The 17,406-nt window shown below is 34.2% G+C and overlaps 1 protein-coding gene across 2 annotated transcripts in view; it reads right to left on the bottom strand.

The window, feature by feature from the left end:
* Window positions 1-17,406, bottom strand: part of ASCC3 (activating signal cointegrator 1 complex subunit 3) — a 280,895-nt gene that overhangs the window by 200,308 nt on the left and 63,181 nt on the right. For both annotated transcript variants that reach the window (XM_040597335.1, XM_040597334.1), the window contains exons 9-10: window positions 2,911-3,111; window positions 2,311-2,451 (exon numbers count right to left, since the gene is read on the bottom strand). In XM_040597335.1, the coding sequence (XP_040453269.1) occupies window positions 2,311-2,451; window positions 2,911-3,111 (342 nt within the window). The remainder of the gene's footprint in view (window positions 1-2,310; window positions 2,452-2,910; window positions 3,112-17,406) is intronic.

Here is a 17,406-nt window from a genome sequence, read left to right as displayed (position 1 = left end):
GTGCACAGTTCATGAAAGCAAGCTCCTGAGTTTTCACAGGAAACAATATACACAAAGAGCAGTAAGCAAGATCCTGCACAAGCAAGTGCCCTTTTCTCAGTTTATAATAAGGTTACATATTTTCTGTGCACTTTTATAAGCAGGGATAAAACAAAGCCCAATGCTGATCACCAGAGTCTGCAAGAACAGCAGCAGCAATTACAATGGTAACTCTTGGATTGGTGTTCTCTCTCTTCTGCACCTCCTACAATTCTGACTCATCATAACGAAAGACTGACTGTCTACAAAAAGCAAAAGAAAACAGTATTTCACAGTCCAGGATTTTTGGACTTTACGTATTTGTCTTTTTAACCTTTCAAATGTTTTCAAGAGCAAAGAAGCAAAAGTATTACTGATGCTAAAGCAAATGTGAAATTAATCAATGTTATAGTTCCTTTGAAAATCTAGAAGCTAAATTTTGGGTCATAACTAACATAATGTTTTCCTAATTTTCCCTCTTCTGAGGACAATTTTTTCTTCCACCTGCATTCCCCCAAAACGTTTAGGAAATACAAATACACTACAATTCAGATTAGTGTTTCTATCCTATGAAGTACATGCAAAACTGTAGAAATGCTTTGAAAGTAAATTTCAGATAAAAAGAAATATTTAATTTCAAAGCAATGAGCTAAATCCATGGCAGAAAAAAACCCCTGATTTTTACCTAGGTCCTTCCCTTGCCATTTCTTCTTGAATTTTATACAGAAATCTACTTTACCTTCTTCCCCAAAAGAAAATAAATTATGCTACTAGTAGTATTTTGGACTGAAACAGGAGTGCATGATAAGGCAGACAGTCTTTCTACACTTGAAGTTACCATGTTGCTCTAAATTAATACATTGTATATATTAATTTCCCATTACCAGAGTAATAAAAATTCAACTTTGTAAACTATTTTCCATACACATTTCTTAATAATGCCTGAAATGTTGGTTTTTGTGGTCCCCCCCTTCCACCTTACATCTTTACTGGATGCAAGCAGAGTTTTAGTAATGAGGAGAGATTTTATAGCTGAAAAGTTCTTTAGTTTTTAAACCCAATTTTTATGCAGATGGGTTGCAAAGTAATTCTGATAAATTACCAGTGGTATTCCTGTTACTGATTGTGTCGTTATTTATTGGTTACCACAGCATTGTGGCTGTATGTGTCAATACATATGCATGTACATCTTCTAATAAATAAGATTACTATCCAGGACTTAATACTAGATTACTGCAGTGGTCTTCTTTATTATTAATTACATATAGACATCTTTTCTTGTCACGTGAAGGGTTTTCTCTAGTTTTACAAAAATGTAAAATACATCAAAGCTAAGACTGGCAAAATATAACTCATCTGAATCAATAATTACTACAGGTTACATTTATAAATGTTCATTTCAATAATACAACCAAGTCTTACTCTGTCTCTTCATCCAGGCAGGAGGAAGGGTAATTACAAGGAACTTGATGAAAGAATATTTATAAACGTATCTTAATATTTTGGAAAAAATGATATTTCACTGACATAAACAGCATTTGTGTGAAATACACATGACAAGAAGTATCCACTAAGAAAGAAAAATCTCCATCTGTGCAACATTATTTGGAAGCTAAAAAAGCAAATAATATTCATTTCTATGAATGTTCAGATGTTTAACCTAGCAATGTCTTCCTCATTTCCTCATTTGTGCTTAAGAAGGAAAGATAAGATCAGCTATTAACAGGAACCTGCAGCTTTATTAACTTTTTTTTTTTTAATTAACAAGGTAAGTATTATTTTAACATATTTGCAACAATGTTGTTACAGCATTTCAAATTTATTTAAGATTTACCATTTGCAGACTAGACCTTCAAATTTCAAAGATTGCTATTATCAAAGAATGTTTAATCTGAAATTATGAACGTTAGGCTCTTGCAAACACATACATACAACACTTGGTTTATAATTCTGGAAGGTAAGGGGCACAACCCACTAAGGTTCACAAGCTGGAAATCATGCAAGATTTTATACAAAGGTTATAACGAAGTGGGGCACCATACTAGTAAGTCTGAATGGGAGAAACCAAAATGTTTAATGAGCTAGTTGCTTCAGATATTTCAGATGCATTAGTGTTTTAATCACTTTGAACTGAAAGTCACATTTTGGAACAGAACCGAAGTAATTACAGACTCGGTAATAACATTTCAGCTGCTTTACCAATACCTTTAACAAAGAGTTTGAAGAAAAGACCAGCATGCCTATAAAGAGGTATGAATACATACAGAGAACATTTTAAAATATTAAGCATACCTGTGTTCGCAGAATTTCACCTTTTGACAGTTGCATATCACCGGTCAATTCTTTCACAGTAATGCCTAGTGGTTCCAGACGCTTGCTGAAGTAATTTGTCATTTCAGCTGCCAAAGCCTTCATAGGAGCAACATACACAATCTGCACCAAAAGGACACTTGCTTGATAAATGAGCAAACCTCACAATGTCGTTTGTTTCATGGCAACCACTACAAATCACAATTTATTCTGAAATATGATGCCAGGCGCTTACAGTGAAAAATCTTAATAGTGATATATGAAAAGTAGTTATCTTTGTTGGATAAGTGTGCAGCTGTTTAAAGGACAATAGATTTTGTTTATACAGCCTCATCACTTTGAAAATTGGTTCTGCATCAAAGCTAAATGTGTTTTCATAGCTTTTTACTTGCATAATAAGACCTTTAGAACACAAATAAGAATGGCTTTAACAATAATGAAGTAAATAAAAAATAGCCTTATCTTTGACTTGGAAAACCGTAATACCCTTGAAAACTTCCTGACTTCATATTCTGTATATAACATATAATGGGTTTTACCTTGTAAGTTGAAAAGCTGTTACTTCGTTCATTAAACTCCTACCTTAAACTCATCCTTTTTGATAACACCATGCTGGACATGCTGGCGAATTTCATGAAGGACTGTCAGCATGGCAATGTTAGTCTTCCCAGCTCCAGTGGGGGCACAGATTAGCATGTTTTCGTTTGTGTTGTAGGCGGTCTCGAAAACTATAGACTGGATTCGGTTTAGTCTTTTCACGCCTTTAAAAGCAAGTTGTCCAATCTGTTAAAACAAACAGCATGCATATTTTTGATTTTTCAGATATACATGCATGTGTGTGTATATCTACATATATTAATCATAAGGAAAAGACCATGTGGTAACAAAACTTAGGATACCTGTTGAAATGTGTTTATTATTCCAAGGTTTTTATTCTGAGGCTACCACTCGCACCCAACCCTGAAATACTGAATCCATCCATAAGGAAAAGAAATACAGCAGGAAAATAGGTATTAAAATCAATCAAAATCTCTAGACACATGCTATTTCAGTATTTAATTTGTTTTTATCAAGACTGTGACCAAAACTACTATACAGTAATGACCTGTTAATAATTATACATCAGTCAAATAGCAATAGTCAAGATTAGAAGAATAATCATCTTTAAACCTAAGATGATAAACTGTGACTAATAGAAGAGGCAGCAATACACAAGAACCTGCCAAAGATTATTTTAAAAATTACTTATGATTAATTTTGTAAACAGACAAATTCAGTAACAACCTTCTCTCTGCTTCTGAAGAAATCTCCATCTTGCAATTGCTAATGTTCAGACCTTTCTCCAACAATATTTGCAACAAACTGCAACCTCCAAAAGGAACACAAAACTTGCCTGTGCAGTCCCAAATAAACTTTGAAAATGTTTTCAAAAATTAAATTATATAATTAATCCAGGCAATTACATTTATTATAGTTTAATGCATGTTTAAATCTTACAAAGAACAAATCATCAATTATAGAAATACTTTGTCTCTCTTTTTCAGACAACTGATTTTTCCACAACTAATTGGTGTAGACAATTAAAATTTCTGCATGTGAAGATTCTAAAACTTTAGCAACTAAAGAACAGATCCTTAAGATATAAAATTGATTTTCTAATAAACTTGCTTTTTCTTAGTTACTTTTCAGACACTTAAAAAGGACTGCAGAACACAGAATTATTTCCTTTCTACAGATTTAATTACCTGCACTACTTCTACTAATAATCATGAAAAGTATCTGATTTTTTTTTTTGTGATTATCTTTTTTATTTTAATTGTAGAAAGCCACAGATGTACAAATTCACTGTAAAGAACAGTCCTGAAAACACCCTCTGAAGATTTCCCTTTCCATTATTCTGGAAGCTTTAGTTACTTTATAATTACATAATATAATATATATTATTATTTTATATATAATACATACAATATAATAAAATAATAATAATTATTATAATAATAAAATATTATATATTACTTTTTCTATGGTAATAGTGTCTCCAATACTAATAATATTCTTTCTAATGCTTTCCAATACTAAGCAAATTATTTGAGCAGCACCCCAATTTAGTACTACCTCGAGCAACACAAGCTTAGGAATGAGGGCTTCATCAGCTATTCAAATCAACTATTCTATTTAACTTTGTGACAAACTGCACTAGGTCTATCATTTTGCTGCAGCTTCTTATAGTAGCCTCATGTGAGAGGCTGAGATACAAATTACAAATTTAGGATAATACATAATACTCTTTCACTCTACTCTTAAATGTAGAGGAATAAAATAACTGGCCAACTGTAGTTTGATTCTAGAGAACTTTAAATATAAAAAAACCCCAATCACCGATGTAAAAGTCAATGAAACTGCTATGCAATCAATTACACTAATTCTTTTTGAAAAATATGCTTTTCAATTTAGGAGTACCATTGTCTTCACAAAGCTTTCAGGTTGAAAACTTCTTGTGCCACATTAAAAAAACCAAATTCCACTTAAATCATGAATCGCATTTGTATTTATAGGATTGACACATCTCAAATATATTCAAATTTCTATTCTAAAATGTTAAATGTCTTCAGTTGAAAAAAAAAGTAATTAATGCAAGTACTTCCAGTACTTTTCATGAAGTTTCTTCAATTAAGTGGCTGAATTTCAGGATTACATCAGTTCTTGCTATTAATGTTCTTTCACAGTTTATTCTGCTTGCAAGATTACAGGGTGAAAGCTTATTTGTTTTGCACCAAGTTTTGTATACATAACGTTTATGCCATGTATCATCTTCAAAATTCATTTCATTTCCATGAATGAGACTATTATAAAGTGTTAATGGGTTTCCTGGAGACCTGCTGATTATATTAGTGCTATCAGGGTTCAATCAGCTATTTTTATGGCCTGCTTAGTCATTTTAGGTTTCTAATTTGCCTGTTACTTCATTTTGAGATTTCTTGTCAGGTCTTTGAAAATGGTTATATTTTTCCTTTCCCCTTTTCCCTCCCAATTCCATCTAATTGGTTTTAGAAGCTATTGTAAACACCATGAAGTTCATAATGATAAACACTGTTTACATTGTTAATAATAAAGGATCTATGGACAAAAACCTAACAAACACAACTGGTGATTACAGAACTGAACTAACAAAACACTATACTGCACGGTACGTATATTATTTAAAGAAACAGTTTTTAAACAGAAGCAGAAACATAGCTGTCTAAATGAAGTCTGGTCTAAGTATCTTTAGGAAAGAATGACAGGAATTTTTCACATTCACATAGTTGAACTGCATGGCTTTATATAAAACGGTCTCCTTACAGCTGTGACATACCCTTAAATAAAGTACGTCTTTAAGTGTTTTCTTAAGAGTACTGCCTGTAGGAATGTATTGTTCCAGCTTCTCTTAATCTTGAAGTTGGCAGTGTAAAACTTTTTCCTCTACATTTGGAGGAAATTACATATACTATAGCCCTGGGACATGCAATTGTTAGCAAAAATAAACAAATATTTAGATAAAGAAAAATATTTTCCTCTCTTTTCCTATTGGAAAGTAGCAACATCATGGATTGAGACTGACTTAGTAAGCAGCAATAAACAAACAGAATTTCCAGAAGCATCAAAGAAAACAGTGTAACAAGTTAGAAAAATAAACATCAGCTTGTTTTTCTAGAAAGATGCTACACCTGCTTGAAACAGGAACATTAAAAGAGAAATAAAGATTAATAAAAAAATAAACCCTATAAAAGTCTGGTTAAGAACTAGAAGAGTTTGTGGGTTTTTTTAAATAATGGTATTCTGACCAGAATCTAGACTTTCATTCAACACACTGAATGAAAACTTTCAAGCAACTCAAAAGAAAAATGTGGGCAGTGACATATCAATATACAACATTCACAATCACAACACACAGTCAATGCATAATATTCTTTGAAGGGTGACTCTGTAGGAACATATTAAGGATTAAGAAAACTACAAGAGAAAGGAATTCTAGAGGAAAACAGTATCTTAAGACTTAGTCAAATCAACTCCCCATTTGGTTGAAAAAGTATTACAGGTTAACGCTTTCTCAAAACTTCACAGTATTCCAAACAGTACCTGTAAGCACCTAATCCAAACCCAGTAGTTCTGCCCTTAAAAATTAGTAAAAAAACCCCAATGGACAGAAATGCAACAGTATGCACAGAAGTCCACAGTTTGACAAACTTACTAGAAGATCTGCTTTTTTAATATGTCATTTGCACAAGCTACCTAGCTTGAAAGCTGAAAACAATTTTTCGTTTCCCCTCTGGCATATTAATGTCAGTCAAGATTTCTACAGACCAATTCTTTTTCAGATAAACCAGTGAAATCCACTCTTACTTAACAGACTGGTAGCCACTGGATGGCAGAATCTGGTTTTTTTGCTAAAGGTGAATAAGCTGTAACATTTTTCAGCTTTCTATTCCACAGCTGATTTATTTCGAATTCTACACAAACCAAAGAAATTTAAGCAGAATACAATCGGAGTGCTACTCACAACAAACATAATTTCATGCCTAAAATGGTGCCTTTTTTACGTAAGCATGAATCAATATGAAAGACGACTGAAAAGCAACTCTTTCCACAAACCAATGATACAGCAGCTCTGATATGAACCTTTATTTTTACCTCAGTAAGCTTTCCAATTCTCTCCCAAAGAATTTACTACTACAACTAATGCATTTATGAGTAAACAAGATTACACTTAATGAAGACATTTGAAATAAGTCATTTCATTAAAAAGATATTTGTGTGTTGGTGCTCTAAGATGCAATTTAAAAATAGGACAAAACAGTAAAAGTCATTAAAGTAATATCCATTAATAAGGTCATACAATTCACTCTGCAGGCAAGCTACAGCTCAGAAACACAATTGCTTTAATAACACAGTAGTAACAGTGTCTGTTCTAAATAGCACAGGCCATCAGCACTTTAGACAAGAGTTTAGTCACACAATTCATTAGCCAGATCTTACAGTTCTACAGAATTTAATGGTGTGGTTGGTGGGTTGACCTTGGCTGGATGCCAGGTGTCCACCAAGCTGCTCTATTACTCCTCAGCAGAACAGGGTGGGGGGTGCAAAGGAGTGTAAGATGGAAAAATAACAACTTGTGGGTCAAGATAAAGGCAGTTTAATGAAACAATAGCAAAAGTCATGTGTGCAAAAGCAAAGGAAAACCAAAAGATGTTACTCTGTACTTCCCATCAGCAGGCGATGTTTGGCCACTTCCCAGGAAGCAGGGCTACAGTAACGCGTAGCAGTTGCTCCAGAAGACAATCATCATAAATAACAAATGCCCCCCTTCTTCCTCCTTCTTTCTCTTAGCTTTTCTATCTGAGCAGACATCATATGGTATGGAATATCCCATTGATCACTTTGGGTCAGCTGTCCTGGCTATGTCCCCTCCCAACATCTTGCCCACCCTCAACTTACTGGTCAGAGGGGGCAGGGAAGGTTGGAGACACAGCCCTGATGCCGTGCCAGCGCTGCTCAGCAGCAGCCAAAGCACCGGTGTGTTATCACCGCCTTTCCAGCTACCAGTACAAGCGCAGCACCACGAGGGCTGCTGTGGGGCTCAGCCAGGCCCACTACAATTAAATGCCACACAAAAAGACACTAAATTTTTTCCCAAGACATACCTGTGAAATCTGCTGTGTTCTATCTATAGTCTATAGCACATTCCCTCATCAAGAACGAAAGGGTGCTAGCTACAAGTTCCATTAAAAGCTGAGATGATCTTTCATTCTCTGTACCACTTTATGCATTAATACTAGTTGACAGAAACAGCTTGTCAGATGCAGTTAACCTCTATCACAGATTTTCACTTGGTGGCCTAATATGTTCTTAAGTCAACTTCAAGGCACAATGCCAGCATTTTAGTAGCAGCTTCTAAATTCAGTATTGGCATGCACAGACATAGCATAGTATGTCTTATTTAATTTACCCAGACCAACACCAGAAAAAAAATATAACAACATTTAGTCCTTAGCAATTTATCCAGAAAACATGTTTGGGTGTTACCTCCCTTAAATGATCATACTTTATTGATTTATTGACAGAACATTCTCTATATATTCCTCATTCCAAGAGACTTTTGTCTTGTCCACATTCATTTTTTCCAGTTTTCAGGTAATACTAGACAAATTTTCTGATGGCCTGAAATAAAGAAATGTTAGTCATCTGTACTATTTTCCACAGCATAAAATCACCTGAAATAAATAGTCTATAATGATGAGTTCTTCTGTTGTACTCTAACAAAATAATAAGATTACTACCCTTTATCATAATCTACTGCACTCAAACCAAGTTTAATCTTTTAGCATTTTCCCTACTCACTGGCTTAATTTTAATGTAGATATATTTTAATCAAAGTACCTTATATATTTCAGGTGCAACAAATCCCATTCTGTATTCAGTTGGTCAATTGCACTTTCAGTTAAAAAGATAATTTATCTAACTGGTAATAGCATGACTAATCCATGCTGTTTTACAGAAAATCCATGACAACCAGGAAATGAAGGTCAGATGTCCCTTGTCCTGGCATATAAATAATCACTAGGTTATTTTTCCCCTTTGCTGCACTTTGGAACATTGGTTAAAACATCTATCCATGCACACACTCTCATATATATATATATATTTGTATATATCTCTGTGTGTGCGTATATATATGTATATATAAATACCTACACATTATCCCTCCAAATTATGAACATTTAGTAGTCCCCCCTGCTTTCTAATAATGTATGTATACACTTAAAGCACTTTTGTGCCAGTATAAATGCTATTTTGTTACTGAAGGTACACTAAGAAATAAACATAGGTATACCTGGGGACCTGCACATGCTCCCTTCTCCTAATGATACTTTTCATATTCTGCTACTTTAATGGAGGTGGTAGCTCATGACATTTAGGAACAATAATAAATAAAAATATAACTATATAAATACCATAAAGGTAAAATTATTTTTGTATTTTCTTGGAAGTGCTATTTGAGAATACAATTTCCTATCTGCTCCAGAGACTGAAGTGTTGTCTTTTAAAACGCATATATACACTGTAAGTAAAGGCTCATAACATGTCAAAGAAAAACTGCATGATGATTGGATCTGCTCCATTTAGCACCAAATCATATCAGTGAGAATCAGGGGGACAATTTTTGTAGGAGCAAGTTGCATACACAAAGATATGAAGATTATACAAGTGTACCAAATAGATTTTAGGATTGGCTTTGGGCCATATTCTGCATAATAATTTCTTCATGTCAGTACAAATGCACACATCCAAAGTGTAGTTAGTACCTGGAGTTATGTGCTATAAAGGAAGCTTGGAGTAAACCCATTTAGACAGAAGCAAGTAACAAAAGGCACGAGAGAACCCGCAGCTGGTTTCAAAGCTGTTGGTGCTGCAAGTGTCTAAACTATAACTAAAAGCAATTATTGCATGGTATGGCTATCCATGTCACTTTTAGTGGTAATCACAGATCACAGAATAATTTAGGTTGAAGACCATCTAGTCCAACCCTGCTGCTCAAAGCAGGATCACCTACACCAGGTGGCCCAGGACTGTGCAGTTAGTTAAGTATTTCCAAGGATGGAGACTCCACAGCCTCTCTGGGCAAGGTGTACCAGTGTTTGACCACCTCACAGTAAAAAAAATAAAATTTACTTTCCTGTGTTCAGATGATACTTCACACGTTTTAATTTGTATCAGTTGCCTCTGGTGCTGTCACCAGGCACCACTGAGGAGTTTGGCTTCCTCTGTTAATCATTCTCACATCAGGTATTTATACACACTTGTAAGATTCTCCCTGAGCCTCCTGCCTGTTCTCCAGCTCCCTCAGGCTCTCCTCACATGAAAACCACTCCAGAGTCCCTTAATTAGATTAAGAAGCATGAAGAAATCTGTAGAAATGACAGATAACGAACCGTAGGGGTACTATAGAACACAGAATCACAGCCCATGAGACTTTTCACGAATATGTTTTTAATTTGAATTAATCATCTTTTGGAAAACTATGGAATCTTAATTTTTGACATTATTCCCACATTCACCTGTTAATGCAGTAGGTATTTCAGTAGCAGTAGCCACAAGAAACCAAGGAAACTGTCATACTTTCAACTTATGTTAGTGTCATTGAACTCAAAACAAACACTGCAAAATTTTCCTAGATCCCAACAGAGTTCACAAGTTAAAAAAAGTATCCTGAGGAGGGCAAAAAACCCGAACACATGTGTTCATTATGTATGAAAGGATTACCTCTGCTGAAAGCTATCACAGCACACTAACTATGAAAATTATTAGTTTCACTTTATTTGGAATGCTGCTTTTAAATCCTGATTAAACATTTCCTCTCTGACTTTCAGACTTCATGTTTGCCATGATACCGAAACTGTTATTTTTCTGATATTATTCAGTTCTCAGAAATGTGAAAATTCTGGACAGCTTGTAACAGCGAGTGCTCTTCAGCAACAAATGTTCATTAAAGAACCAGTCTCTATTCAAAGAAAGCCCAGAACAGCTCCATTGAAAAGCAAAATCTAGTAGTGTATTAGTCTCCTACTAACTATGGTAACATAGGCACTCCTTGAAAAGGATAGCCAATAAAAACCCCAACAAAAATAAAGAAAAAAAAAAGGTCAGGTTTTTTTTTTGGTTTGGTTTTAAATCATTAGTCCTACCATCTGCTCTTTTGAAGAAAGAAGAGACCTATTCAAAGGCAAGAATTTTTAGGGGACATATTTAACTTCACACATGACGGCTAAGAGCTAACATGCCTGAAATAATTTTAACAAAAATCCTTTTAGGTTTATATATAGACTGTGACCAACATTATCTAAACTATTCTCCTGAGAACTACACTATACAAACATCTGCAGCAGTCATACCTTTTCTATAGATTTTTGAATTATTCAAACATTTACTGTTGCATTAAAAATAAAACAAAATATTCTTTGGTTAAATTTATAGATTAAAACCAAAGACTTCAGCATGTACAGACCCAAAATCAGTTTGATGGAAATGATGGGACAGCACCATACCTCCAAGGCTTTCACTCCTCTGAGTTAAAAACACTGAAAGAGCTTGGGGAATCTCCTCCCCTCGCTAGGAGAATTGTTGTGTTCCTCACCCTAGTTATAACATGACAAAAGATTATAGACAGAATGATTATACCCTCTAGTGATTTTATTTGAGAAAATGGATAACGAAGTGTTTCAGAAAGATCTTTCCATAAAAGCAACTATTTCTGCAGCACAGCAAACATACATAAATTCTGGCATCCAAACAGACACACAGGGAAGACTCTGATTTCAGTGACACTATTGCAAACTCAAAAGTATCTAATGTCAAGAGAATTATTCCAGATTGTAGCAATGAAATCGTGATCAGAACACAACCTTCTCTTTGAGCTTTCTGATGCCATTTGTGAATTACACACAAAAATTACATTGAAGTATCACAGCTAGTATGAAAATAGCAAAAGGGAAACTGGCAACAGTTGTAGCATTTCCTAATAACATCAGAAGTTAAAATTGAATGAGGTTAGAAGGATTTGAGCTTAATTTGCTCACTTTTCATCCATATTAATAGTATTAAATAAACAAGGTATCTTTACCTCAAAATTTAAAAGTGACTTAATGCTATACAAAGCTAAACACATGGAAGAGTGAAATACAAAAAAACCATTTAAAATGTTGTTACCCTTAACAGCAAGGTTCCTTCTGGACTTAGTACAGACGTACTGACACCTCCACTACCATTATCTCCCTGACTTTTCCAGATGCAGCAATGAGGAACCTGATGTTTATAGGCCACAGTCTATTCTACAAGTTTTGTTGGGGTTTTTTTGGTGTGTTTTTTTTTTTTTTCAACTCTGAGAACACTCTTATAATTTCATACACTTGTATGCAACTCAGACTCATAACTCTGCTGATGACATATTGCTCCCTTAATTTATTCCCCTGGAAAGACACAGTGCGTCTTTTTTAAAAAAAACCACACTGTTTCAAAAGTAACAAATCAAAAGAGTTAATACAGAAAACACTTTTCTAGTTGTTAAAGAATATAGACACTGCAAAGGGAGAAATCCAGCAAATAAGAAGGAAAGATAACAAGGGCATCTGCAAACTCGAACAACTACTCCTCTTCAAAAATTTTAAAATTTCCTTATCATCTTTAGGTTAATGGAAACTGAAAATCTGGGATGAATAACCTATCAGATATAAATTAAATATTTTAGTCATGTAGGTCCTCTATACCAAACCCTTTTAAAAACATTTAGAAGCATGTGGTGATTTCTAACTGAATCCTTTTACCTCAGTCGCATTTCTATTACTGAAAGTCCTAGGACATTCCTATCCTAGATAAGAGATTCATATCTCAAAGAGAGTATAGAAACTTGTGCTAACTGAAGACAAACACTAAAATCAGACAAACTATAATTTGTCTAAAATATTTTCAGTAAGAGTTAATCTTTTAAATGTTACAGCGTATCAGAATTAGCATAGACTTCTTTCACCTTTCAAAATCCTCACTTTGAGACTACATTTCTTAAAAACAATAATCTTGGTCTTGAGTATAATATTAATTAGAATTTAAAATACTATCTTGTCTTTCTCTTTAAATTGAAGACTGATGACTCCTAAGAATAAAAGCTTGCCTTCTGGTACGCTATCAAAGTAAAGCAGACTACTTCATTCTTCTTCCACAGTCGTACCATGAAATTCCATTGAGAAATGGCTATCCCCTTAACAGGATGCAGCAGAAGCACATTATTCACTCTCCAGTTTTAATTATCAAAAGGACTAAAACTACTTTGAGTTATTTTCACTAAAAATTTTACAGATCTCTGCATGTGCTTTATACCAGAAAGTCTCTATATTCAGTCAATGACATAAATGTTACTCTTGAAAGAATGAAAAATGACCACTTTAAAAGCTGCTTCCTCTATTTAAATATTTCACTTATGATGATAATTTAATGAGGTCAACAAACACAACAGCTGCAAAGTCACCAGGTAAGTATAATCTGATTTCAAATATTACACGGATTAAGCACAAGAGGAAAAAAATGCTGTGAACCAGAAAGCTGGATTTCTTTGAGCTACATGCAGCTGCACTGTGGCAGAACACGTCTACCTGAAATGCTTCTTAGATTTTTATTAGTCATTGGTTTTACTCTACAAAATTTAATACCTAAATAAAAGCCACTCAATTTACAGTCAGTTGAGTATCACAATTTGGAGCCTAAATATTTCCTTCCTTTGAAAGCAAATTCAAACCTGTCTTTAAGAGCAGGGTAACAGCACTTCATATTATACTTTCAAAGTATAGGTTTTTTCAGTATTCTTATTTTTAAATAAACCCTAATTAATAATTCAATACTATTTTTTGCACACAAAAGCATCAGTTCTAACTGTTCATATAGAAATGGATATTTAAACTGCTAATGCAGAAGCCGCTTCAGGATAACATTTTCAAACTATTTACTTCAGCTTACCCTTAACACATGACAAACTATTTCTTCTGAATAACACTTAATGAAAACCAGAAAAACAGAGAGCTCTGAAGGATAATTATAGTTAAAACCAGTAATAATTTTCACACATCAAGTACAAATGAAAGAATGGCACACAGAAGAATATTTCTAGAGGAATAACTACTGCTGTCATAATCTTTCTACAACTCAATTTTCTTCTCTATTTCAGTTAATTTCACACTACTGCTAACCAAGAAGGCAGTACTGTTTTGCAATACAGATGCTACATGACTTTTTCTTAAATTTTACAAGAGAAGACTACAAACACAATCAGTCTTTTTTTCTACGAGAACACAGCTATTTTGTTCTCCCAAATCTCAACTAAATCAGCAGGCATTCACTAAGTTTTTTTTCCTAATCCTCTGTTGGAAATGAAAGGTAGGTGAGGGCTGATGAACTTGTGTGGTACGGTCACCAATGTGTGGGAACAATAGAAGTTAAAAGTATCAAGACAAAAAGTGCAACAGTTTTAAAAAGTATTTGGGGAGTTTGGCTAATGACTTCTGATTATACAGCATATTTTTGTGTGCGCATCACTACCCACAATGAATCAAACACGCTGCAGTGAAAAAAGAAACATACCCTCACAAACCCCCTGAGATCTATCTCTCAAACCAAGCCAAACAAAACTGGAAGCCTGCTCTTTGGTAGCATAATCTCTCCCATTCTGACTACATCTTTTAGTAAGACACTACGCACAGCATAACTGAGGGTTTTGGCTGCCATATCTGGGTTTGATTTTATTAAAACAAAAACATAAGATAGTTATGAAAATGAGAAGCTTTCAGAGGCTCCTACTGCTGAGAAGTGGAGCTCTTTTGCACAAAAAACCACTCCCACCTGCCCACCCCCTCCCTCCTTTTTCTTTTCTTTAGGCATTCAGAATTAGTTTAAGTGGTTGAATCTTTACACAGATTAAAATCCTGACAGGTAAAACCAGGTACTTGCTAGATTACTTGTAGCTACAGGCAGATGCATCTATTCCCACAGTGGCTCAGCAGGTGCTTTTCAGCAGCTGGTGCCCTTTACCAGTTTGCCTTTGTAAGTGTTCCCATCAGATTTTCAACCATTTCAGAGGCAGCACTACACAAAATACACACGCTTGGCAGCTGTGTAGAAAATGAAACAGGCTTAACATTTTATTTAAGTCAGATGCAGTCAATTTTGCCTCATGTTAATATTAAAAAGTGCATTTCCCTATTCATATTTACTATTTGCATGAAAAGGAGTGACCAAAATACCAAATAACTAATACTTTCCAGCAATTTTTGCTTAGTATATTATACACAGCCATGCTAGTTTAAAGAACAGACAAAAAGAAATTAAGTTCTCTATATTCACCAGTACATCTATTCTCATATTAGACTTTGACCCATGCTGTCAATTAATTGTTCTTGACTTCAAAGTTATAGTGCTCAAGAAAAGATAACTCAGATTTTACATAGCTCTTTTCAATGAAGGAAGTTGTACATTACTAGTTCTTAGAATAAACAGAGTATATATAAATGAGAAGATCTCTTTAAGTTTCAATTACAATCTCACTAATGAAAGGACATTTGAAAGTAATATCTTATATTCACAAGGATTTTTTCCTTGCTGTATCTACGCTTATCGGTGCTTTTCACATGTTTTCATTAATATCAGGCCTTTAACAATAAAAACGTGCATAAGATCACAACCCAGACTGACACAATTAAGAGCATATTTATCAGTTTTCCATAGCATTGTTGCCACCCTTAACATCTCTGGTGTCTTAAATGTGGCTTGTTCACATAACACAACTGTCAAACTTCTAAGATGTTAAAAGGCTCTTAGATGAGTATGTAAACAGATAAGCCAACACCAAAAATAAAGCTATAATGTAGTACACTATACTATCCTAATAGTGTTTAGAAACTGATGTTTAATGAAAAAAGACAAAAGTCTTGATAATCTTAAAAAGAATAAAAGCACAAGACTACAAAATGTCATTAACTACACTGCGACAAAGGCAATTTAGAGAACAAGTAATCAGATCATATTTTAAGCAATTTTAAGACACTACAAGACAGGGAAAAGCATTAGGTTATAGCCGAATAGCAGTAAGAAACCTATTGGCCAAAAAAAAGAAGGTAGTTTTTCATCTTTGTGAAAAAGTAATCTGAAAAATTTGTGTAGATGAGCTAAGACAGCACATACTGCGAAGAAAACCCTCATTCAGCCTGATTCTACAGGAATCAAACTTGCCCAGTGTCAAACCAAAGCATATAAACCTGCTGTTCAGCCTACAAAAACAGAGGTTTATGACAGAGCTAGACAGAAAACATTCTTTTGGAATAAGAAAAAGGTTACATGGCAAGTTGTTGCAATAGTTGTTTTTTTTAAAACCAGTGAAATGTACAATCTGAGTATGTGGGTGCAAATGGTTATCTATGAATTTCTGCAATAATTCTGGTAACACAAAAATTTAAGAAAGTATCTGCATTTCTTCCCATTCTTATGGGACAATAATTAAAGCCAGTTTTCATTATATTTCTCTGGTGAACGTTTTTCCAATTTCTGTAAAAATGATCTGCTTTTAAATGATCAGTGATTTGATTCACAATGTCACACCAAAAATAAAACCCACATCATATGAATAGGCCAAGGAGGATGTAGTCTGAGCAAATACGGGCTTACATCTGATCAGTTATATAACACCTAGCTCTGAAACTCATGGGCGGCATAGCATATTTGCTTCCTTGACCTTCACTTCTCCCCATCCCAAAAGTGAACTACGGCATTACTTCCACAATGGTGGGTTGACACAGACTGTTCAGAATGTATGGGCTACTGCTCAGTGAAAGCTGCTTTTTGCTTTTCATAATATCTGACATATGATCATACTTTGGTTCTTGTCTCTCTCAAATTATTCACCATCCTCCTCTCCTTTTTACATCCTACATACATCTGTATAAGGGACACAGATTGGCATGACTATCTTTTTTGCATACAGATCTTTTTTTCTATTTAGAAATAACAAAGTAAAAATCTGGTAAGCTGAGGGAAGCAAACAGGAGGATATATAAAATAGCGGTGATGGGTTTGTTAAAAAAAATCTGTTACTTTAAAAATCAGCTCTGCATTAATAGGAAATACATATATACTCCCATATATGTTATATACATGTGTTGTGTGTATATATATATATAATAAATATATTTTTAAATATCTAAAATTTATATATTACCATTTTTTTAAATAACTATGACAATCTTGGACTAAGAATGGAAGAAGCATCATGGATTAAGGCAAAGAGTCCAGTCATGTCACACCTGCCTAATGGAGAGATGTTTCAGAGAAAATAGTTCAATTTCTCATCCTGTGTTAATAGGCAGGTCTTCTCAAAGACTATAATAGTGTCAAACACACCTTTTTGCAGAACCAAAAATCACAGTTTTCAAATGCTAAGGGTATATGGCAATCCTTATTGCCAGGTATCACTGCATTTCACAATGTTATTTTAAAATAACTGTACAT

Source organism: Falco naumanni, chromosome 6 (genome assembly GCF_017639655.2).
Source record: "Falco naumanni isolate bFalNau1 chromosome 6, bFalNau1.pat, whole genome shotgun sequence".
Lineage (NCBI taxonomy): Eukaryota > Metazoa > Chordata > Aves > Falconiformes > Falconidae > Falco > Falco naumanni.
This window is presented reverse-complemented; position numbering and strand designations above follow the sequence as displayed.